At 29.6% G+C, this 23,514-nt stretch overlaps 1 protein-coding gene across 1 annotated transcript; it reads right to left on the bottom strand.

The window, feature by feature from the left end:
• Positions 1 to 325: 325 nt before the first annotated feature.
• LOC145764219 (uncharacterized) lies at positions 326 to 22,190 on the bottom strand. Its single transcript, XM_082575835.1, has 35 exons — positions 21,934 to 22,190; positions 20,484 to 21,677; positions 19,735 to 20,192; positions 18,784 to 18,906; positions 18,399 to 18,442; positions 17,498 to 17,579; positions 17,082 to 17,270; positions 13,587 to 13,759; positions 13,294 to 13,371; positions 12,850 to 12,934; positions 12,206 to 12,406; positions 11,779 to 11,867; positions 11,424 to 11,517; positions 11,040 to 11,145; positions 10,771 to 10,811; positions 10,530 to 10,592; positions 9,993 to 10,167; positions 9,518 to 9,665; positions 8,958 to 9,165; positions 8,384 to 8,489; positions 8,005 to 8,101; positions 7,694 to 7,857; positions 7,057 to 7,269; positions 6,609 to 6,714; positions 6,218 to 6,389; positions 5,968 to 6,051; positions 5,821 to 5,895; positions 5,253 to 5,477; positions 4,757 to 4,888; positions 4,358 to 4,459; positions 3,861 to 3,946; positions 3,488 to 3,596; positions 3,128 to 3,207; positions 2,430 to 2,580; positions 326 to 1,448 (listed from the first exon to the last, which is right to left on the bottom strand). Exons 1-35 carry the CDS (start codon positions 22,106 to 22,108, stop codon positions 972 to 974), a joined length of 6,105 nt encoding a protein of 2,034 aa, XP_082431961.1. The 5' UTR covers positions 22,109 to 22,190; the 3' UTR covers positions 326 to 971.
• Positions 22,191 to 23,514: the final 1,324 nt, after the last annotated feature.

Genomic DNA, 23,514 nt, shown 5'->3' with positions numbered 1-23,514 from the left:
TTTTTTAATATTTAAATTACAATTTACTACTCGTTTTTATCTATAAATATATGCTAACATATTTAATAAAGTTTAGATATAAGCCCGTAAACTCTTAGTATTTACATACTACATATACTGTAAGCCTTACTCTAAAATTTCAACGTTTTTTTAAAAATTCGTCTTTACACTTAGGCATTTCGTTTTTTTTTTCAGAAATGCCTCGCTTTACAAAACACGTTTTTTTATTAAGGCTGACTGGTGTTTTATATACTTAAATATTAAATTGAGCTAACAAACAAAATTAGATTTAATTTTTAAGTTTTATTAAATATAATAATGCATATGACTTTATTAATATCCACACAGTACAAATATCGGAACATGTTTAATTATTATAACAACTTAGCTACAACGTCATGGTTCGAAATACATTTTTGCTAACTCAAAAAGTAAAAACACGAAAAGCAACAAAGAATTAGGATAATAACAACTGCGCGTTATATATGTAATTATACAAAATTTAATGCCAAATATAGTAGTTATTCGGCAATAGGTTTTTGTAAGCGATATTGCACACAATATATAAAAATCCGCATTTAAAGGAAATGCAGAAATTGAAGGCCTATCATTGCAAATCAACCAAAAATTTTGTTAAACCTATTATTAAAAATTAAAAAGGTGATTTAATAGGCCGACGATATGCAGAAAATGAAAGACACAGTGGCTAATTGGTGTCGGTACCTTTTTAAAAAGCATTTTTAGACCTTTATTGAATATTGTTGTTAACCCCATTTAAAAAAAAACTTAAAATTCTTGTAAAAACAGAATTGCTAAACACTAATATAACATAAGGCAACATAGTTGATTAGTTTAAAATATTGATTTTTATCCCTAAAAGTAAAATAGTTAAATGTTGCGATTGAGCAAATATAAATAATACATTTAGGCTTAAGAGAAATATAAGAAAATATTGAAATAATTTTTTTGATTTATTCTTTGCTGGAATAAATTCGGGTTCTGCGAAACTGGTCGGGGGTGAGTAACAGGTCAACTAACGAAGCTGGGTCCGGTAGAGGGTGGTTCCCCTCATGACGAAATAAAGATGACGTTGTGTCGTCATTGATTTTACTGGATTTTAGTGATGACGTTCGCATCAACCTTTTAAAGGAGGAACGGAACGGGGAACCGGAAGGTGGAATTTTGTCAGATTTTCCCATTTTGCTTGGAGAAGATTTTGTCGAATCTTTCGACACAAATTTTTGGTTTCTACGTAGGGGTTTTGGGGGCGCCTTTTTTCTGGGCGAAAAGTTGAGACCCGGCAGGGAGTTGATGCTGGGCGATTTTTTAGGCGATTGGCCCAAAGGCGAACCCCGCGGTGACCGCAGTTGTCGGGAAAGTACGGCAACGCATCGGTCCCCATATAATTTTAACCCGTCGTGATAGGTAGCAAGACGACGACGAAATATCTAAAAAAATTCAACAAAAATCACAAAAAAAAGAAACAGTGCTTTAAAAATAACTTAAAAGCTGTAAGCATAACTTAAATGCTGAGCATATTGCAAAGGCATACTAAAATGTGAGCTAACTGACCGAATGACACAAGATATTGCCAAACTATAGGCTCGCTTATTTTTAACTAAATATAAAAAGCAATACAAAAAATAGTTGAAGCCTTATACAAACTTGAAAACGTGGTTTAATTTATTCGTTTCTTCAAGACTTGGGACAGCTCGTTATGTAATTTGAGGTTAATAAAACCAGATCTCTAAAAAGTAAATTCAATTTATTTAAATAACGTATTAATAACCATGGTTCATATTTTTCCGTTGCTTTTAAAATAAATATAAACTCGGTGCTATTGTTTATAAGTTGTTTACAGAAATTAAGAAGTTTTAAGTTAGATTCCAGCAACATTTATATTTTTGTTTCACCTTAGAAAATAAAAATAAAATTACCTGGCCGTCGGCAGGTGACGACAAAGAGCTTGGTCTGCTTAGGTGAAGTCCCCTTTCGAGTGATGACGTAGGGTTCAAAGATTGGGGGCGTGTAAAAACGGGGTCCTGTGATTGGTTGCGCAGGCAAAGCAAAATTAAAGCGGTGCAAATTAGGTAAAAATTAAAATAAAATGTGAACATGCATATATGATAAAAAATACAAAATTTTTACATATTGTGTGCTTTACAATAATATATTAACGTTTAATTATTTTAAATATTGCTCAATTTAATGTTTTTAATTGTGTTGTAATGTAATTAACAAATTTTACGATGATTTGTGATAGTTTTAAGTTTAATTAACAATTATTCATAAAAGATATATCGTCTTGAATTTTCGCTAGATTTTGATATGTCTAATTTTGCAAAATTACAAAAAAATAAAATAAAAAATATTACCAAATGTCTTATACCATTTCTCTAAATTTAAAAAAAATATTTTCTAAAACATACCGGTTCGTCCGGAGTTTGGGGCGTAGTAGTTAGCTCATAAACACCTTCTGTTCTGTGTTCGTCGCTTTCAGTAGAAGATATTCTTTGTAAGGCAACGACACGGGCAGCCTCGCCAAGTTCCTGTTGAGATCTTGGACCACGCGTTGCAGCACTAAAATCATTATAACATTTAATAAGCTAAAAAAACGATGTTTTTCAATATTTTTTGTTTAACAAATATTTTTATGGAATTCTTGACATTCAATTCTTAACCATTCGATTTAAATAGGTTTGTACGCCACAAAATAGAAATAATAAAAAGGAAATACAATTTGAACTATTAAAAAATAGCCCCTTACAAAAAATCTTCAGTTCCCCTGCTTATAATATTTAAACTTAACTTAGTATTACAAAATCATTTTGCCTTAGAACAATAAAATTCAGTTAATTGACATTTGATTTATAACTTATTTCCTTAGTTACTTATCACAGAAGATTAATTGAGTATTGAAAAATATGATAACCCACTTCCACTTGAATTAAAACTTAATCATTTATTACTTAGGCTCACAGATTTTTTTGCAAACTATTTTAAAACTTTTACATATAGCAAATTTATTGTTGCTTTTTTATAAACTTGTAATATCTAAAGATATTTTACTAATAATAAACTTTCTCAAAATACTTATAATAAAAACAGAATTAAAAACTATAATTACCTTAAATCGGAATATCTTCTTGGATTGCTTTCTGGTGATCCAGAATTGCTCGTTACAGGAGCTTGAAAACCATCAGGATGCTAACAATAAGAATTAACATGTTAACAAACTTTATCTAAACTATTAGGATTATAAATGTAAAAGTTTAAAAAAAATCTTAAGCTAACTAATCTTAATTTTAACTTTACAAAAAAATTTTAGTTTTAGTATAAATATTTCAAATATTGTAAAACTTTGAAATCCTGAAAACAAAAAAAAATTGAGACTTTTGAAATGTTAAAACTTTAAAATTTCAAAAGGGGAGGCTACACTAACAGTCTAAAGACATTTTCTTTTTAAATTTTAATTTTTTAATCTTACCATGTGCATTAGAATGTGGCCCACCCATCGGTACAAAAGTGATTCATTTTCAACGACAAAATATTTCGTTATTTCTCCATGACTTGCTATTGTAAATCCATTTCTATTGCTATAAAATAAAATTATTTTACTGAGTTTTTTAAATTTTTTACTTGATATAAAATTGTGTATAATTTTTTTTATTTATAGTCTTTAGTAAACTGACTTGATTTTTTTGTTTGTATGTAAACTAATGACAAGTAAATTTTAGGCTTCTAAATTGTAACTAATTATAACGTTAATGTCTACTTAAAAACTGAAAGAAATTTATTTATAAAACTAGAAATTAAAAAACAAATTTACCCAAGTTTAATAAAAAATAAGCTGTTATTACCTCTGAGAAACGGTTTTAAATAATTTTCTGTCAACTCCAACATAAACATGAGAATTTCCAATATTTATATCAACACCAGGTTTCGACTAAAAATAAATAATATCAATTAACATATATTACATTAAAATAAAGTATTTTACTAATTTACTTTACCAGACAAAAAGATGTAAGTTTGTATAGGTAAGTATATTAATTCACATGCAATGACATAAAATGCATGCATGAAGGTATATAAAATATGATTTTATGTTTCTAGATTAAGAATAAAAAACACTTGAACTAAAAACATGATATTTTTAATGGAATTTATTTAAAAAAAACTTAACCAAATAAACATAAACTGAAATAATTCCAAGCAATCAAGCAATGAGTTTTTTAAAAATGAGGATAAAACTGTTAGTTCTTTAAGAAACACCACGAACATTTAGAACAAAAAACATGACATAATTTCGTCGTAAATCAACGCATTATGACAAACAAGGGCATTCGGTTATTACGTCTACTGAGCCCTGCGTCTTGCGCGTGAAGTGCTGGAACTTCCGGGAACCTTTGCGCCAATTACCTTGCGCCACGTCACGTATAGTGGGCCCGTCTTGTGTCTAGATGACGTAACATGTTATAATGACGTCATGGTTAACAATCGCACACATTGTTAGGCCACAATTTTGCAAGGTCCAGTAACAAAATTTTTTGTTACAAAATTATTTTTTTTAAATTAATTTGAATTAATTAAATTCACAAACTACATAAACATGCTTTGTCTATAGGCTACCCAATACTTTACATCATCTAACCACCAGTGTTTTATTACTACACGTTGTTATTACGTTACAAAACTACTAGCAACTTAATAATAAGCAAAGCATATATAACGCTAAAATAAACTTAAACCTAACCTTTACGTAATGTAGAACGAGCGCTCCGTTTACAAGTCTAAGTTCGGCTTGTACTTTGGTCCATTTCTTTTTTCCATCGTACAGTTTTAGTACACCCTCGGTTAAAACCTCCTGACCACCCGAGCTAGGAGGCTGAAACAAAAATTTTTAATTAAAAAACAGTTTTCTTAAAGACATTTCTATTTTTTTTTGTTTAAGGTGATAAGTTTTTAATATTTATTTAGAAAATGATAAAAAAAACGTGTTTGAGCTATTGGTAAAAATAAAATACAAAATGAGTTTATGAGTTTAAGTTTTGAGTTTTCTTTAAACCATATGAGTTTTCTTTAAAATAAAATAGGAAATATTTGGTTGGCATATTACTCCAAATGACTAAGCAGTAACAAGTAATAACGCTTACATTTATTTAAACTATAATGATGAAGTTTAGTAATACTTTCAAATTTAAGAAGATATAACACCTCAACTTAACAATACAATGTAAAATTCTATTTACCTGTTTAAACCAGCGAAGTTTGTCTCGAACATAATCATGTTTAGCAACTAAAAAGTTGGTCGACGGCATATCCCACGATTTGATAACCGAGAGCACGTGTTCGCTGTGGTGAAGAGGTCGCTCCGCGTCACCCTCTGAAATGACTTCAAATATACCCCAAGACGCTGGGGAAAACCCCTCGGCGTTACAAATTTTTTGAACAAGTTCACCGGCGTTCATATTAACCTGGAAGAGCATCGCCATTTTACAATCAGCATTTTGTCTTTAATTCTTTTTTATATTTATTTATCCTCGATGTGGGAAGGTGAACTTCACGAGATAAACTTAAAGTAACATATGTTACCCCGACCTAGTCTTGAGTTTCCGTTGGCAGCCCGATAATTATAAGCTGCTTGTTTATAACTTCTTACCCAAAGGCACTACAGCCTGAAAGCAGTGGGAATCCAACCAAGAACCCATTGCAATTAAGCCAAGTGTTCTTACCACTAAACCACACTGACGATCTTATATGTCATTAACCCCTTATGCGTATAAAATCATAAAAAAGGTACACGTAAACTATATTTACCTTGTAGTTCACACATTTTTCGTTTTTACTGTTTATATAAATCGGCACCATCATATCGTAGTCCAAAGTGGTTAACTAAAATAAAAAAAACATTTATTAACTTTTGTTTATAAAAGTTAAATTTGTTTGAAATTAATAATTTCTTACAATATTTTGTTGTTGTTTAGCCATGCTAATTTTTTCCTTTGCTGCCAGCATTAGTTTTTCTTTTTGCCTGTCAACTTCAGTTACCTAAAACATTAAAAAAAATAAAATTAAAAAAATGGCTTGCATACATTAGGATTCGAACGATCAACCCTTTATGTTGCAAGAATGTTAATAAATGTATTTTAATAGCCCCCAAAAAACATTGTAAAAATATAGGATTTTACATAGCTTACGTTACGCGCGGACTTACGTCAAACAGCCAATCAAAATATTTTATTAAGTCAGTAACGCAGCATATTTCCAGCGGGGTTTCCCCTATTTGCTTACTTCCATCACTCGAGTGGGGTTCCATTAAAGTTGGACCGAACACGATGGCTAGGTTGTGCATAGACATGTCGTTCTCTTTCTCGTGGCTTGCAACACTAGAAGTTTTAAATTAAATGACTGTGTTAAAAGGAATACAATATACATTAAAATTTAGACAACTATGCATAACCAAAAATTAAAATAAAATTTCAAATTTAAAAAATTTCCCTTATAAGAGAAAGTGTCTAATTTTGAATTTATTATTGCTTAGAAAATATATTAAAATTTGTTAAATATGACTTACTAAATTTATAAGATTAAGATTTGTTAGTTACTTGTTTAGATGAATGAGTAAATGTTTAAGAGTGCTCCGGTTAATTTCTGGCAGTTTCTCGATTAAATGTTTATACCATTCCAATTTACGTTCATGCTGTTCTATTTCTAAATAATTGAAACGAAAAAGTCTTAAAAAACATTGCTTTAAAATAGGCAATGCAATAGTGTGGTTATTATAGTTTCAAGTACAGTTTTTTCTCAAAAACATGAGTTAGGCTTTACTAGAATACAGGTTTGTTGAAAAAAACTAGTAAAAAAGATTATTACAATTTAGGCAATATGCGGTAAGAATTATTATGCAACTTGATATACGATAGTATATAAATGATATTCAAGGGAAATTTGTAAAATAAATAACTAACAGTAAAAAAATACTAGCACCAAACTCTTAAACAGCTTAGACAGCTTTTCCAATAAAAAAATAAATAACTTAAAAGCTCTACTTACGTGATGTATCGATCCACTGATCGTGAAGCGACTCAGTTAATAGTGACCCGGGTAAGGATTTGAACCACCGCTTGAGAGCGTTTGAAACATCGCTCACATTGAGTTCGCCTTCTCTCATTTGAGTTTCTCGTGCATTTCTGTTAAATTCTTCTAAAAGGTTCGAGGTTTTGCTGTGTGTTCCACTTAGTCGGTAAATACCACGTGTTGACAAACCTACAAAATCACAAATTATTTAAAATTGGGTTTTTTGGACCGGCGGCGTGGTGCATTGGTTAGAACATTAGATTCGCCCCATGAGGTGCTAGGTTCGATGCCCACGCTTTTTATATTGTAACCGTAGCGTCTTGAGTAAGGCGCTATAAGGGTTATGAACTTCTGCTGGTTCAACACTTAATCAGCAACTTAATTACTGGGCAATTATAATTTATAATATTTCAAACTACTAAAGGCAACTTGGTTGGAGTAAGTAATGTTGCTTTATGTTTAGGTCCTAAAATCAACCTTCCAATATCAAAATTAAACTAATAAAACTAGCATTATAATCGTTATGTTATAACTTTCGTGCATTTTGTTAGGGCTGTTACTAACTTAACACAAAAGTTTATTATTACGTTGTTGGTAAATTTGTAAGACTTACCAAACTGTTCAACGTATGTCATACACTTTTCTAGCACGATAGGAACACCATCGCTAGTTAGTTGTTGATCTTCTAAACTTGGACCACATTTGTCGTCTGCCTTCTTTAAAGCAGCTAACCACGATTCAGTGTCAGCTTTTGTTTCAGACCGAAGAAAATAAGTTCTAAAAAATAGAAATCAAAGAAAATCAACTCCAGCATATTTAGTTAGTAAATAATGTTAAAAATGAACTAAGTGAACTGATTTGGCAAAAAATGAGTTTTTACTGTAAGTCAAATCTAATAAATAACAAAACTAAAACAAAATTTACTTCTCTCGAAACCCAAGCATGATCACAGGAATAGGTTGAATGTTGTTCTGGACATTTGTTTGATTCAAATTTTGAGTTTCTTGTGTTTGGTCCAAACCTAAATTGTACAAATTATAAAAAAAAAATTGAAAAAGAAAATATTGTTATAGGTAATATATATAATATTTTTTACCGAAATTTGATAGGCTTTTAACCTCATTAAAATGTTGCAAATAACCCCCTAAAAAACTTTAAAAAAATCCACCCTTAACTAGTTACCCCGAAAAATATATATTTTCCTTAATTTTTTTTAACACTTACCTAACAACTATTTCCTAAACGTAAAATTTTGTTCTTACAATGTGCCTCTCTTGGTAAAAAGTATTTGATGTAGACTTACCAATTTGAATTAGTTTTCGTAAATCAACGCTTTCCATAGTTCTTGAATCAACATGATAATAACACATATATTTTCCCTTTAATCTTACCCAAGTTGGTGACCACTCCTAAATTACAACAAAATCGTATTTATTTTTAAAACAAAAATAGTTTACAACTATCTCCTATTTTTAGTTAACATAATGTAGCTGTAAGTGTTCAGTTGATTCATTCATCAAGAATATTACCAATGGACAGTGTTATACTTATTTTAATCCACTTTGTTATATTTTACAATTAGTTTATTAAAGTTTTGAATTTTATTTGAACAAAAATTTACTGTGTGCTGATCTGTTGCAAAACAAAATATTGACATGTATTAGTTTAAATTTAAATCAATATTTGATGTTATCTGAGTTATCAGAAAGTAACATCAAGATGCAGTGGAATTTAAACACAGTAAAATTATGCTAAAATGTCTATAATCTAGTTTAAAATCTACACACCTGGTATATTATATTATATGCCTTTAAACTAAAGAGAACTACTTCTTTAGCAAAGTAATCTAAAATAATTGCCTATTTTTTTATGCTTACAGAAGTTTTTTTCGCCCATGATTGAGTTTTAATCGACATCTTTCCGACTCTGTCGTATTCCTGTTCGTTTTTCATTGCGTTTTGTATATGAGGTGGTACAATGGCCTGCATCAAACCACGAGTCCATTTAGTGAAAATTTCTTTTCTTTCGGCACAGAATAAATAAGTTCGTCCAGTCTTGCGTCCAACTTCAAAGCAGAACTGAAAACTAAAAAAAGTAAAACGGTTAGAAATAATTAAAAAAAACAATTATATGGAATAGATTGTGCAAAAACAATAAGAAACTTTATTTGATATCTTTATTGTTTATACACTATGTTTATTCTTGTATTTATCTATGATTTAAAAAGCTTAACATTCTAGTATTTGAGACCTTAAGCTAGTTTAACCATCAACAAAAATTAAGTTAAACCATCACAGTACAGATGTGACTGACTAGTGTTATCATTATTTTATTAAAATATTAACCATCATTTTAATCATTTCTTATTATACTTGACAATTCACAAAATTTTTTTATCTGATAAAAGCTTTAGAAAAAAATAACTAGAGAAACTTACTTTGATTTAGTTGCAACTTCTGGTTGACAGATTCCAATACAGATTAGGTCTAAACAATCAACTTCATCTTTAAGAACAGTTGTTTTGTCAGGATCATAATACTTAAGTAAATTGTTTTCCAATACGCACATTCGCTTTTGAAATTCAGCTAAAAATAAAATTCAATGTTTAGTAAAACTTAAACTAAAGATGCAGAAAACAAACTAACATTGGATCATTCCTTATCAATATATCTGAATTTTAGTTATGCCTTTGTAAATCAAAATTAATTGACTAAAAGCACGTTACATCTAATTGCTTGAGTGCCTTGTTTAAAATTATTTAACATTAGTTAAAAATATTTTAAAGGAAGGTTTCTAATTCCAAAAACTTACTAAAACACAAAGAATATTGCAAAAGATTATCAAAAATAATAAACCAAAAAACTTTAAAAAAACGGTTCACTAAAAAAATATAAATTAAAAAAAATCCCAACCTCCTGGTTGCAGAGCTGATCTGAGACCTCGTGTGATCCCAAAACTCCTCTGATTCTTTGAGTCCTCTCCTGTGCTCTTAAAATCTCCTCCGTACTTAAATAAGCAATCCCGGAGAGCAACTGGAGGTTTTGCACGAGGTTTCTTTAAAGATTCTTGTTTCTGGACACTGGTGCTCTACAAATATTTCAATAATAAACAAGAATATTTGAAATAAATGTAGTAATCAAATTTTATAAAATGTAAGTTAAGATTAAATGTAAAAATATTAAACATAATTTTCAATAAATGTGGATTTCAAATAAACTCTTGAATATATTAACATGTATTTCTAAGTCAGACAATGATATAATATAACCTTGTTAAAATGTATATTCAGAATGCTGAACAACGGACTGTTAAACAAGGTAAGTAAACTAAGCGCAGGTAAACTAATTGATTAAGCAAACTAATAGGAGTCATAAAATTACAACTAAAAGCTTAATGTTTAACCAAATTAGACCGAGTTTACACTTGGGTTTGTAACTGATAAAACCTACCCGATTGGTCACGTGACCTTGGGGACTAACTGTCTCGGTTGCTCCGTTTTGTAATAAAAACTCCTGTAAAACAATAAATAATAATAAATCGTAAAATAAATTATAAATTAAACCATATTATTTATAAAAAAGAAAGATGCATAAAACATTGTTTAAATGACGAGTGCTTTGTAAATATACAAGCAATAAAAATATAAATATAATATTGCTGTGTTAATAAAAAATGAAAGCTAATACTTACAGCAATAACTCGGTAGCTTAAGTGTTTTGCTAGGAGGTACGCTGCAAAATAAGATGACGTAATTTAAATAAAGGAAATAAGTCAAACCTACGTAAAACGACCATACAAAAACGCGATAAATTACCCACATTTTAATCAAACTAACATACTGTACAAATACACAATTCTAAGCATAATTAACTTGGTGTTTACATATAAAACCCTGACATATGTTGGATATAGATAAATAAAAACCGCATGGTTTATAAACAACGATTTGATTTACTCACGCGTTTTTGCATGATCTTTTCCGGTATCGCAGTTCGGATCTGCGCCACTGAAAACTAACGTATAGGCGTCTCTTAAGTTATTCTGCCGGACTGCGTTGATAAGACTCTGTAAAAACAATACAGTTGCATGGATATGAATGCCACACACTAATATAATAGTTATCCTGAAAGTGTATTTAATGCCAAAATGGTAATGTTTAGGATATAACAGTTAATATTGGAAAATGAATTTGAAATTTCTTAAGAAAATTACATGAAGATTGACTAACATATTGTAAGCTTTTTGTTTTAGTATTTTTTATATATAATATTCCAATATTATAAGTAAAACCGTTTACTGTTTTTCAGTGTTTACAAAATTTTAATATTTGCAACACATTTTACCTTATTAAGCATTTCCTGGTTGCCAGTGTAGCGATGTGGCTCTAGATACTGCATTTCAATATACTTGCTTGTTATATACCAAGAACGCTGTTTTCTGTTAAACAGAGGAAACAATAGGTCACTTAACCAAGCATTAAGAAACACTATTCAATATAAGAAATTGATATTAAATTTTTGTAAGAATCACCACAACAATTTAAATACTTTAATGTCACTTTACAATTTTATATTTTTAAGAATTATGAATTACTATTCAAACCTTTATATGATACTAAATAAAGGCATGAATCACACTTAAATGTTTTAATGAATCATTGTTCTGTTTTAATAATAATTAGTTAAAGTTAAATATTACTTGTCTGCCATGTCGGTAATAGCATCACTTGGATTTAATCTTGAAGACCAGAATGAATTTGCAACTGAGTTTCCAATGGACAGCAACAACTATAAACATAATATAATAATAATTAATAAACTTAAAAATTTTATATTTTAAAGTTTTAGTAAATAACAAAGGCAAATTTGCTGTCTATGCTAAATTAAAAATTGTTGGCCTATTGTCTTAATCACTGTCAATAGAATTATTTATTTTGCAGCATAATCGTTAAATAAAATAAAAGTTAGGTCCAAACTGATAAATTTTTAGTAGTAATACACTTAAAAATTACCACTTAAAGTTTATACCTATTAACACATTTAAAAAAAATAGCAACTTAAATAATAAACAACTAAATTTAACAACAAAATACAATTTTAATTTCGTAGCTTATAAAATTATTTACTTCTTTCATTGTGTCATTCCAAATCTTGACATCCATTTTCAAAGAGCGAACTTTACTGTTGTGAACACCAAGTTCCCGATGTACACCAGCACAATGTTTACAAACTACAATGGCAAGATTGATTGATGCCCAGTCTGGGTCTTCGCGACCGCAGTCAGCACAACGTTTGTTGAATTCTGAAGTCCAAACTTCGTTGATTACCTGTAAATTTACAGCAATATATTCCTGTATCTCAATTTTTATTATTAAAATCGCAATTTACTTACATATGTTTATAACTAACAAATTGTTATATTCAGTAAAAGAGTATATTTAAGAAAATTTGAGGCAAAATTAGTAACATTTCAATAAATGTATATATACAGCATATAGGTTTAATTTTTAATATTTAGTAGTACATTTATTAAAAAAATAAACGTTAAACTTGAAAAAAAAATAAATCAGGTCGAAATTTAGTGATACTTGTATATTTAAATGAGTCGTTGATTAAAATTTGCCTTTTTTTAACTGTACTATATGTACGTTTAGTCGTACTATATACATTTTTATATTCTATAAATAAATTTCTAGATATAAATGGAGAATATCCTTTATTAATGCTTAACATTATCATGCATAAAGATATTAGGAAAATCTTATCTTACCTTATAATCAGACAAACTTTCCGCGATTGCATCTTTTAAAGCTTCAACCCAAGATCGTTTTTCTTCTTCACTATCGGCTGTGAAACTAGGTCAAAAAATAAAATCGATTTAATAATGTAATAAAAATATGAGTAGAAATGTAAAGTTTTTGATATTTTAAGTCAAAGTTTTGCTTTAAAATTATCACAAATATTTAGTTTAAGGTCGACGCAGATTTTAAAAGAATTGTAAACATATACACACAGGCGAACATTACTTTTATTGCAACGAAAGTAAATATTTGCTATTTCAATTTAACGTGATTTTAAATATAACACACCTCAAAATATTTGCTAACTTAATATACATCGAATGCCCAAGGCCCTTTAAAGTAGATTTGCAATTTAAATTGCCACTTAATAACTTAAAATTGGATTTGAATTATGTGAACAAAAATTTCCTTACGTAAATGTTTTATTTGGGAAGATGACTTGAAAACGTTTTCGTTCCATATCCTTAACAGTTGCTACCTCCATTGATAGTCTGTTGTAGTTAAACATATTTTAAAAACAAAAACAAAGTAGCAAATTTTAAATAAATTCGCATTAAATTAAGCAATACCTGAAGTTTGTAAAATCATTTTAATATACTCTTGATATATCTTGTGTTTTTTTTAGTACTTTATTTTACCTATTTTTTTGCAATTTTTATTACATTATTTTACCTATTTTTTTGCAATTTTTAGTGCTTTATTTTACCTTACTACTGGTTGCCCAAAGTTGAATTCGTGATTACTTTTGTAATATGCAAAATGAGTTCCTTTGGTAGCAAGATAAGTCTTCTGTCGACTTCCTTCCATTTTAAGATGACCTTCTTTATAAGGCATATACATGCTACCTCCCGGTTTGAACTGCTGAGCTAGGTCTTCTTTCTGCAAATAAAATCGAATTGTCAGACAGGTTGCCCGCTTTAAAGTATTTAAATTCTATTAATAGCTGGGACACCATATTTGGTATAAGGTCTGTGGCTTGATTAGTTGAACTAAAACGATAAAAACATACCCAAAAACTGGTTTATTAAATGTCAAACTGTATTCTACAAAATTATTACATATTATATATAATAAAGATACAATATCACATAAATATAGTCTATTAAAATAAATATTATAACAACTTAAATCGGTAAATTAAGATAACTTTATATTCGAAAGTTTTTTTTGGTCAAAGTGAAAAAACACATCAAAAGTTTTAAAATATTCTCATGAGACTAGAGATAGACAAATACAATTAAAGGTTTCCTTTTTTGAACTAAACTTCGACGTAATTTAATAAATCTACTATCGGATTTCAACCATAAAAATTAATTTAACATTAAATTTTAATTCTTGTTTCTAAAAATAGTTATTTAAAAAAGGCCATTAGTAAATTTACTTTTTGTCAGTTAAAAAAAAATTTAAAGGCATGTAACGTAACTAAATTGTTAAAAAAAACATTCGCAAGATATTATTTACAAATAAATATCATCTACTTTTAATAAACTACATAATGAAATATTAAGTGGGGCACAAGTTGGTTACCTTACGTTCTGATGTTTTTCGATCAAACGCAGCATTTCGTTGCTTATAATTATGCATGCCAAGGCTGGGCATCGTTTTTCGCCTTTCTAATATACTTGAAACTGGATTTGCCGATATCATTTGTAAAGACATTGCCATATTAAACGTTACCTAACTCACATATGTACTGCACACCATTAAGGTTTAAAATTGCCTGTTTAAAAAAAAAGTCTGTTTTTTTTCTGACTGCTTGTTTATACAAAAAAATAAAACATATTCATCTAAAAAACGAACAAATGTTAAATCTAACTGCAATATTGGTACTCGTAATATTAATACACCGGAATGACTACACATATGTTCGAAATTAATCATCTTGGTAAGTTTGTTTACAAAGCGTTAGTGTATTCGTATATTACTTAATTAATCTCTACTGATTGAACTAACGCACAAGCTCAAAATTTATTTAAAATTTGCTGCAGAAATTATTATGGTTTGTTCTTTAAAAACAGTTTTATTTTCTTAATGTGCTTGGCTACTAAGCTTTTCAGACTGAACTTGTGAAGACTCAAATTTGTAACATGCCTTCAAACTTTCAAACTACAATCAAATGATCATTTCATGTCCTATAAAATGTCTAAAATTAACTTCACATCGTGTTATTAAACCTAACAACATCCTCCTTAACCTTTATCATAGCATTGGCAATTGTAATAGCCAACTGCATGTTTAAATGCACTGTATCTTATTTCCCGGTATAGGGAAAGGGTTAAGTACATTGTCGCATATGTCCAAGCAAAAATGTATAGGTGAAATTTTTTCACGAAGTTTTCAATAGCTCTATCATAATAAGCCTAGCGATGCCGCGGGCAACGAGGTGACGTAACCACTATACGCCACGGTTAATCAAAACCGAACGAATTGTCTTCATTTTTTAATTAATGAATTAACAATACAACTGTCTAACGTTTTCATTAAATAAAAAAAGCAAAACTAAATAAAGAAACCTAAAAAATGATTTAAATTAAGTTTTTTTTCTTTCATATTTATAACCATTATTATTATCTATATTTTTTAACAAAAATTAAAATCACAAAATAACTCCTGCTGTTTATAATACCTAATGACAAACACGTCAACTATAAATGTAACTCCTTTTTGCATATTAGTAACAAAGACGTCAATGCTACTGTGTTAATAAAAAAAAACTATGACTTGGTATATTTTTAACACTTGTATTACTAGAAAAAAAACTTCTTTTCTCATGGCACTTATATTTAGACGTTCACTTAATCTTGGTGTCAATTAAAGCGATTATTGTTAACGTGTCTTAACGCTGTTGACATATTAGTAAGGTGATTAAGTCGCGCTATTTGACAACTCACACAACAGTTGTCAAAATAAATAATGTCAAAATCAGCAGTGATTACCGGATACCAACTAAATAAATAAAACAACTCAAAGTTGTTTTTAATTTCTTATAGCCTTTCTTTTTGCATAAACAAATTGTATCTTTAAAATGGTGCTAAGACAGTGCTAATTTTATTCGAATACTCAACTGTCCAAGCAAAAGTTGTAACGGTACTTGTTAATTTATGTAAAAAAATCTAATTAAATAATCTTGTATTATTGTGAAATATTAATCTACCAGCACAAAAGTCAAAAAGTTTTGAAACTTTAAAAAGTTACAATAAAATTTTGGAATGACGACTTAAAAATTTAACTTTACTTTAATATTTACTTTTCACGTTAATTTTATAACTTTATAAAATGTAAACACTGGCATCATAATTTATGCATTTTGTCAACCTTTTTTCAACATTCAAACTCCTTTAAATGTGTTTTTAAGTTAAAGTGTTAAAATTTTAGCGAAATGTTTTGTTTAAAATTATACCACCTCATATATTTTCTCTAAATATGCCACATCAGTTGGTGAACAAATTTTACGACCATAGTGACCATAATAAAATTTAATTTATGATCAATGTTAAGCTCGTTAACACGTTGACTAAGGTATGTGGTCACACGTAAAGCTTTTGCTGAAACAACTTGAAGGAAAACAGCTTTTAATCAATAACTATAAATAATCTATTTGGAAGCTCTAAAGTAAAGCCTTTAAAGGTAAATCTAATGTTTGGCAATGGGTTTTCTGCCTTTAAACAAATTTGTAAATAATAAAACGGTCAAAGAACAGTTTACATAAGCATTTAAATTATTTTTTACCAAGAACATATTTCTGTTTAAAAACGTTAATTGGTTACCTAACTTAACCTCATGTTTACTCTACAACTAGTTTCAATTTTTGTCTAGTCTATTTAAAGTGACGTCAAATGTTGTACAAATGTTCTAGTTGTGCCAATAAATATAAGTTATTTACATTATGTTAACACGGGTAGTTATGAAGTTATTGGTAATTGACATCAGATAGATTTTTGACATAAACAGAAATTTTACAATGACATTTGTATAAGTTAACTGTTGCACTATAAATTATAAAACTGTCAAAATATAAGCCACTTCACGCAACTCTAACACTAGCTAGTCAAAATCATATATCAAAGCCATCTAAACGTTAACTTAACTCAAAAATAGCTATACTTAACTTTAGTTATGGCATATGCCAGTTTAATAACCATTTAGTGTTTAAAGTTGCGTTGATCAAGAACTACAACAAAAACAAAATATTTTTACTGACCTCATGCATTACGGTTGCTGCTAATAAAGTTGAAGTCCACAAATTTCTTTCTTCCAAATTTTCAGCACTAAAAATGTATTTTCTTCCACCCTTGGTTAAAATGTTGAAAACCTTCGGATCGTTCTCTTCGATTTGAACTCTCAGAAAAACGTTGATTGGTATAATTCCCTTGCTTAACTCTTTTTGTTGCTGTATGTCAAAGTTAGATATATTAAGTCTAGTATATGACACTGCACCAATTTGAGTTAGGCTTAAAGTATATGTATTTTATTTAAATAAACAACGTTACTGCTTGTCTGGTTAACTATTAACTAACATTGCAGTAGGAATGCTATGCATTTTAATAGCTCGTTCAGGATATATTAAAAACATCTTTTCATTAAAAAAAGTTATATATCTATAGATACTCTTTTTACCTTTGTATCGCTTTCATAATATACCAATTCGTCACCATCAAACACTACCCATCGCTTTCTGACCGGTGCTCTGCCTTCGTGCCTGCATTAAATACATTTTAAAGTGAAACAGATTTATTTACTGTGCTTGATTACATAGCACATCAAACTGTACGCATTTGATGTAAATGTACGTGCGTATGACGTAAAACAGTTCGATTTTTCTAAGAGCTTTAAAAATAATTAGCCGGCGCTTTTAATGGAAATTATGTTGCATTAGTGTTTGATTGCATGATGTAATTTACACTGCACTAAAATTTACGTAGCGTGATCACTTATAGGTCACAAAGTGTTTATATATTGTTAAAGTACTTTATAAGTAACACTTTAATGCGTTTCATGTGAAGCTTGGGAAATTTAAAATTGTTCCTTAATCTACATACTGTAAAATGAGTAGGCCACATTTCATAAGGAAGTCGCGTATTAATAGTTTTAAAAAATTGATGCGGTATGGTATTAGGTATCACAATATGAAATATAAAACGTTTTGGTAAGGACTTTATATAATAAAGAATATTTATATTTTAAATTCAATGCTTCATACGTAATATGTGTACGAAATTTTGTATACACATTATAACTATACGAAGTCAAAAAAAAATATATATATTTATAATTATGTAATTCCGCAACGTACTTGTGTTTTTACAGAAAAATAAAAACGACGTGTAATAATTAATGGCCAAACGTAATTTAACAAAACCATATTTTTGTAAACAAATTATTAGTGGATTTCTGAATTAAAGTTTTCTTTGTTTTTTTAGAGGACTTTTTTTTTCTTTTTTTTATACACAACAAAATTTTACGACTTTTTTAAAAAAAAAATTTAATTTAATTTAATAAATTTTATTTATTTACTTACCAGCCATGTTTAAAGAGCCAGCCCTTTTTCGTTTTCTTTTGTGTCTGTAAAATATAAAACATAAATTGCGACATCCTATAGTGTTGCCAAATAATTAATTTGTTGTATACGAAAGTTTATAAACTTTTAAACCCTTACAATTTTCATGAAAATTCTAACAAAAAAGAATCAAAATTAGTCTTTTAAACGCACAAGGTTTTTGATTAAAGAATAAAAAACAAGCCGAAATCCTACAACAATCAAGGGTTAAAATGATAACAAAGGCGTTAAATAAGATAAAGAGCCTTTAACAATTGCCAACAATTCTTGAAAACTTAGCTTGAATGAGTCAGTATGACATCATGGCTTAGCAAGTGAGGTTATAAAATTAAGGAAACTAACTTACCATGGGCGACAAAGGCCTCGTCGCTAAACTATTTCCTCGATGATTTTTGCTAGCCTCGTGGTTTTGAAAAGTCTCTGAAATAGATTGGGCTCTGGCATGGTGACTTTCACCGCCATCTTGTTTCTGAAAAAATAAAATAAAATTTGATTTTTGATGATCAAGTCGTGATATACAAAACCATCTGCAAATTTTTTAAAACCATAATACATTTTAAACTATTTTTTCGTTTTATTTTTTAATCGATTGTAACATTGTTTTTTAAATTATCCCAATAAATGAATTCAACCTTTTCTTCTAGCAAAGATTGACTTCTCATCATCACAATAAAAACACTAAAGTCGTGGTAGTAAATTTAATAATTAACTTATTTTGTTTTTACAATTTTATTTTCTAAACTGTATTTAAATGATATGCCTAAACGATCTGTCGCTAACTAACATATTAAAAAGTTAACTTAAACTATAAGGAATACTAATAAATGATAGGAACGTTAATTTTCTTTTCGAAAATTATTTTATTTGCTATAGGTTGTCGTTTTTTACAACAACCTTTCGAGGGCTGACAATTTTTTTTTTTAATGAGGCTATGTTGAAATGCTGGCCATTTCTAAACTAAGCTATTCAAAAAATATACACTGTTACCTATTATATAAGATTTTAATTGTGGTTAATAGTCTATAAAATTTAACTACGAACTGATCTCTACAGCAATTATAATAAAAACACAAATGATTTAAAAACAATATCCGTTGCAAAAATCCCTATGTTTTAAGCTAAATCAATTTTAAGTTACAAAAAAAAAGTTAATACTAACAACACCTCTTATTTACCTTGAACCTTTTGATTAAAACTTGAATTTATCGCAACTTTATGTCAACACAAAGGCCCTTACTTTATTTGTACAATGTTTTTATTGTATTTGTTAAAGCATTAAAGAGAGAAGGTGGCTTACCGAAAACGTCATCAATTTTTTGAAATCTACAATAGCCGAAATAGGACGACTATTTTTCACTCCGTGCTTCCGGAATTTTCCGCGTTTTCTACCATCCCTGTTCCGGGCTAATGCCGTTCCAAGCGTGGCAGATTTGCTCGCCAATTTTTCCTGCTCCATATCGTCAATACTTTGGTACAATCCCGCGTCGTCGTCTAAAGTGTAGTAGGGATCGCCGTCAGACAATCCGTCGTTATCAGACTGCATCGAGTCGTTAGGTGAATCATGGACGACAAGCAATGGAGAGTCACGTGACGATCGGTTTGACGATAGAAACGAGCCCGATGAACGAGGTATAGAATCCTGAGAACATAAGGAAGACGTACGAACGTTCGGTTTGGGAGGTTGTTTCTTTGGAAGCTCCTCAACTTGGTCGTAGATATCTTCCAAAGATGCGGACACAGGTTCAAGCGGGATCACTACAACGTATATAAAGTGCGACTAGTTAAATAATGATTAAAAACTTAATAATCTACCATTGCCTAACGTTAATTTTAAACTGTAAAAAGTTGTGAAAGAAAAATTTAAAATACCAAAAAATATGATAATTTAAAAATGTCTTATATATACTGCGGACTAAATATTTAATGACAGTCATTTCTAAATTTAAAATTAAGGTTAACTGGTCACTATTACAATACGATAGAGTTAATAAATAAGAAATGTTAAAGATAGTTTAGATAATTTTATTATTGCTAATATAACTTCACCTTTTTTCCCCGACAAGTCGTAAGAATCGAACGATTTGCTGTAACCCAAATTTGACGTGGGCTCCGCTTTAGAAAAATCACTTGCAACATTCACATACCCCAAGTGTCGAGACTTTTCGGTGGAGATATTTTCTTTGTGGTCAGGTAATATCAAATGATCAAGTTTTGCCATGCTGGGGGATGGTAATGTATTGGTTTGGTCTTGCAAACTGGAAGGGCCTTCGCTTAAGTATGTTGGTGGAAAGTGGGCATTAAGCAAAACTTCTTCAGCAAACTGATTCATCGTGTTTTTTTGTGGAGATTCGTTTACAACAACTAAGTTGCTTGACTGAACATCAGAAGTAGAACCTTCTTTGCGTACAGTTTGGTATGTGTCCTCCGGAAAAAAATTATCTGGACTTGAAACAGGGTTTTGTTGGATATTTTGATTTGTGAAAACCTGCTCTGCAGTGCTGTAGGTTGCCTCTTCTAGAAAACCTTGATTGCATTCCGGGCCTTTTTTCTCTTTATTACTGACGGTTCTTGTTATGTTTAAATGATCGTAGGTGCTCGAAACTTCATCAGGAGAGTTGTGTTTTTCATATGTATATACTTGCTCTTTGGAAGACTTAGGCTCGTCGTACGTATATGGTTCTTCTACATCTGGGGGCGGCGTTGGGAAACCAAACCCATTGTCAACCTCATAAACAGCAGACAATAAAGGAGGAGGAGTTGGTAAGGGCAAGTTATCTGAACCAAAAAACACAGGCAATAACTTCGGTGATTGATAATGATTTGGAGAATCGTCGTTTACTTCTTTGTTATCTTCGTACTCTTTTGGCAATTCTTGCACCAATTTATCAACAGCTTCACTGAGAGATGACGTAGTCACAATGCCTACGTCATTCGTCACGTCATCAACCATGCTTTCACGTGACCCAGATCGAACCATGTGCTCATGTAGTTCAGAAAACTCCTTTAAATCAAAATCAAGCGGAGACGGGACGCGAACTGGAGACCTTGGGGGCTTAAGAGGAGCAACTAAGGGACGAGAGGAAACTTCTTCTTCAATTTGAACATCCATAAGATCAAACGAATCCTGTTTAACAAGCTTGTGTTCCGGTAAATTAATGTCTTCACTAGATGACTTGTGAATACGAGGCGGTTTCTTTATTGAACATCCAGGGAGTTTACTTAGAATTCGTCTGTAGTGACCTATACATAAATACGTCAGTGATATGAAAGGTTATAATAATCAATACTAGTTTTGTATGAATAGACAATTTAAAATTTTTTAATTGTATTTGACATATAAGGTTGAACAAGATTGTAACTTATAAAATAATAAATAAGGTCACAAGGAATTGCGAAATGTTTAAAACATAAAGCATTACAAATATTAGACAGTAATGAGCTATGTAATATGTGAAGCTCTGAATTAATTTAATCATATATATAACGGGATTTTCACCTGGTAATGTTACACCTATTTCCTTTAGTTTCTGCTCAGTAATCGCATAGCAGTCTTTGATCGTATATAACCCATTGCTAGTAAAGTTTTCACTGTATTTGTCTGCAAGTTTAAGGCGTTCCAGAAACACTTCGATGGTTTCGTTTTCAAAATCTTCAGCGTTGGAAAGCTCCATTTTAAGAAACCAACAAAATCTAGTTGTTAACTTTCAATGGTAAAGCAATTAAATCATTTTTAAGTTCTTTAATATATCTAGTTTAAAATATCTATAAATCAAGATATTTGTTTATACTGTAAAGTAAAATACTAAAACCTTAAATTTTAATGTATACAAACAACTATACTGGCCAACTGACTACTAAACACATAATAAGAAACAAGTCCCACATTTAAAATATAAATGAATTTGAAAATGAACAAAACGTATATTTTTATCTTTTTTAACCAATCTAAAACAACATGTTAAATTTTGCTTTTGTATTGTTCCATTTACCAGACTTTTCTCTTAATAAACTGAACTATAATGCGTTCCATGCTATTTTCAGTATACACGATTCTCTACATTTTATGTTAATAAATAAACAGTCTAGATACACGACTATATAACGCAGCAGAAGCTTCCTGGTACTACGTAATACTCAGAGCTATTTTGAGACGAGTCAAAGCATGGACCAATCAATCATTCACAACAACAACGAATAAAATCAAAAACAAGCTTGAAAATAATAATAATTAATTTTTTATCACAATTGTTGTTTGCTTTTTGATAAAGATTTCTTGAAAAATCTATTTAAATATTAAACAAGAAAGCTGATAACATTTTCTACACCGAAGTATTTTCGTCTTTAAATTATATCAAGTTTTTTTCTTTTCGTACTGTTAACATTACATGTATGGGTTTAATACTAGTGTATTTACATTTGTAGGCTAACGTACCAATTATTATTGGTATAAAAACTTGAAAACATACTGCTCTTGTTTAAATATAAAATAAAAGTTTACAACATAAAAAACAGTTTCTGCTATAAAAATGTCGATTTTTATATTATTCAAATTAACTAAACTAACGAATAAACAAGTTATAAAGATTTTAATTTGGAAGGAACAAAGCTTGAAGTCACTAAATACACTTTCGCTTTGGAGCAACAAAAGTTACTTACAGTAAATACGACTTGTTTGTTAAGAAACTGATTTTTACTGACTAAACCCATTAATTTATCGCAAATACCAGGAATAAATATAAATAGTTCGAAAGTGTTTCTGCTGATACACAGTCACGATTAAACTAAAATGATGATTCTGAGTACAATTGAACGTTGTATTTTACGTCATCGCTTTCATAAATAAATATAGGGCTTTGCATATTTAGGCGTTTAATATTCGATCTTTATAAGAAAATAAATTTAATTTACACTTAACTAAAACTACAATTAAACAAACGCTTTAGGAATCGTGGGCACTGTTATTTACTTTTAAACTAACTAAACTCACATAGGCTAAATATTGTATATTATATTAAATTCCCTAAAAATCTGCATTAAATAATACTTTTAGGACTTTGATTTACTATATTTGACAAAC

Source organism: Corella eumyota, chromosome 1 (assembly GCF_963082875.1).
Source record: "Corella eumyota chromosome 1, kaCorEumy4.1, whole genome shotgun sequence".
In the NCBI taxonomy this organism is placed as follows: Eukaryota; Metazoa; Chordata; class Ascidiacea; order Phlebobranchia; family Corellidae; genus Corella; species Corella eumyota.
The sequence above is the reverse complement of the archived record's forward strand: the minus strand, read 5'-3'. Positions and strand labels throughout refer to the sequence as shown.

Coding starts and splice junctions, on each gene's coding strand:
- LOC145764219 (XM_082575835.1), bottom strand. CDS start 22,108: ATGGAGCTTTCCAACGCTGAAGATTTTGAAAACGAAACCATCGAAGTG. Junction 17,271..17,497: donor ATTATGAAAGCGATACAAAG/GTAAAAAGAGTA, acceptor TTTGACATACAG/CAACAAAAAGAGTTAAGCAA. Junction 3,208..3,487: donor GCCACATTCTAATGCACATG/GTAAGATTAAAA, acceptor TCTTATTGTTAG/CATCCTGATGGTTTTCAAGC.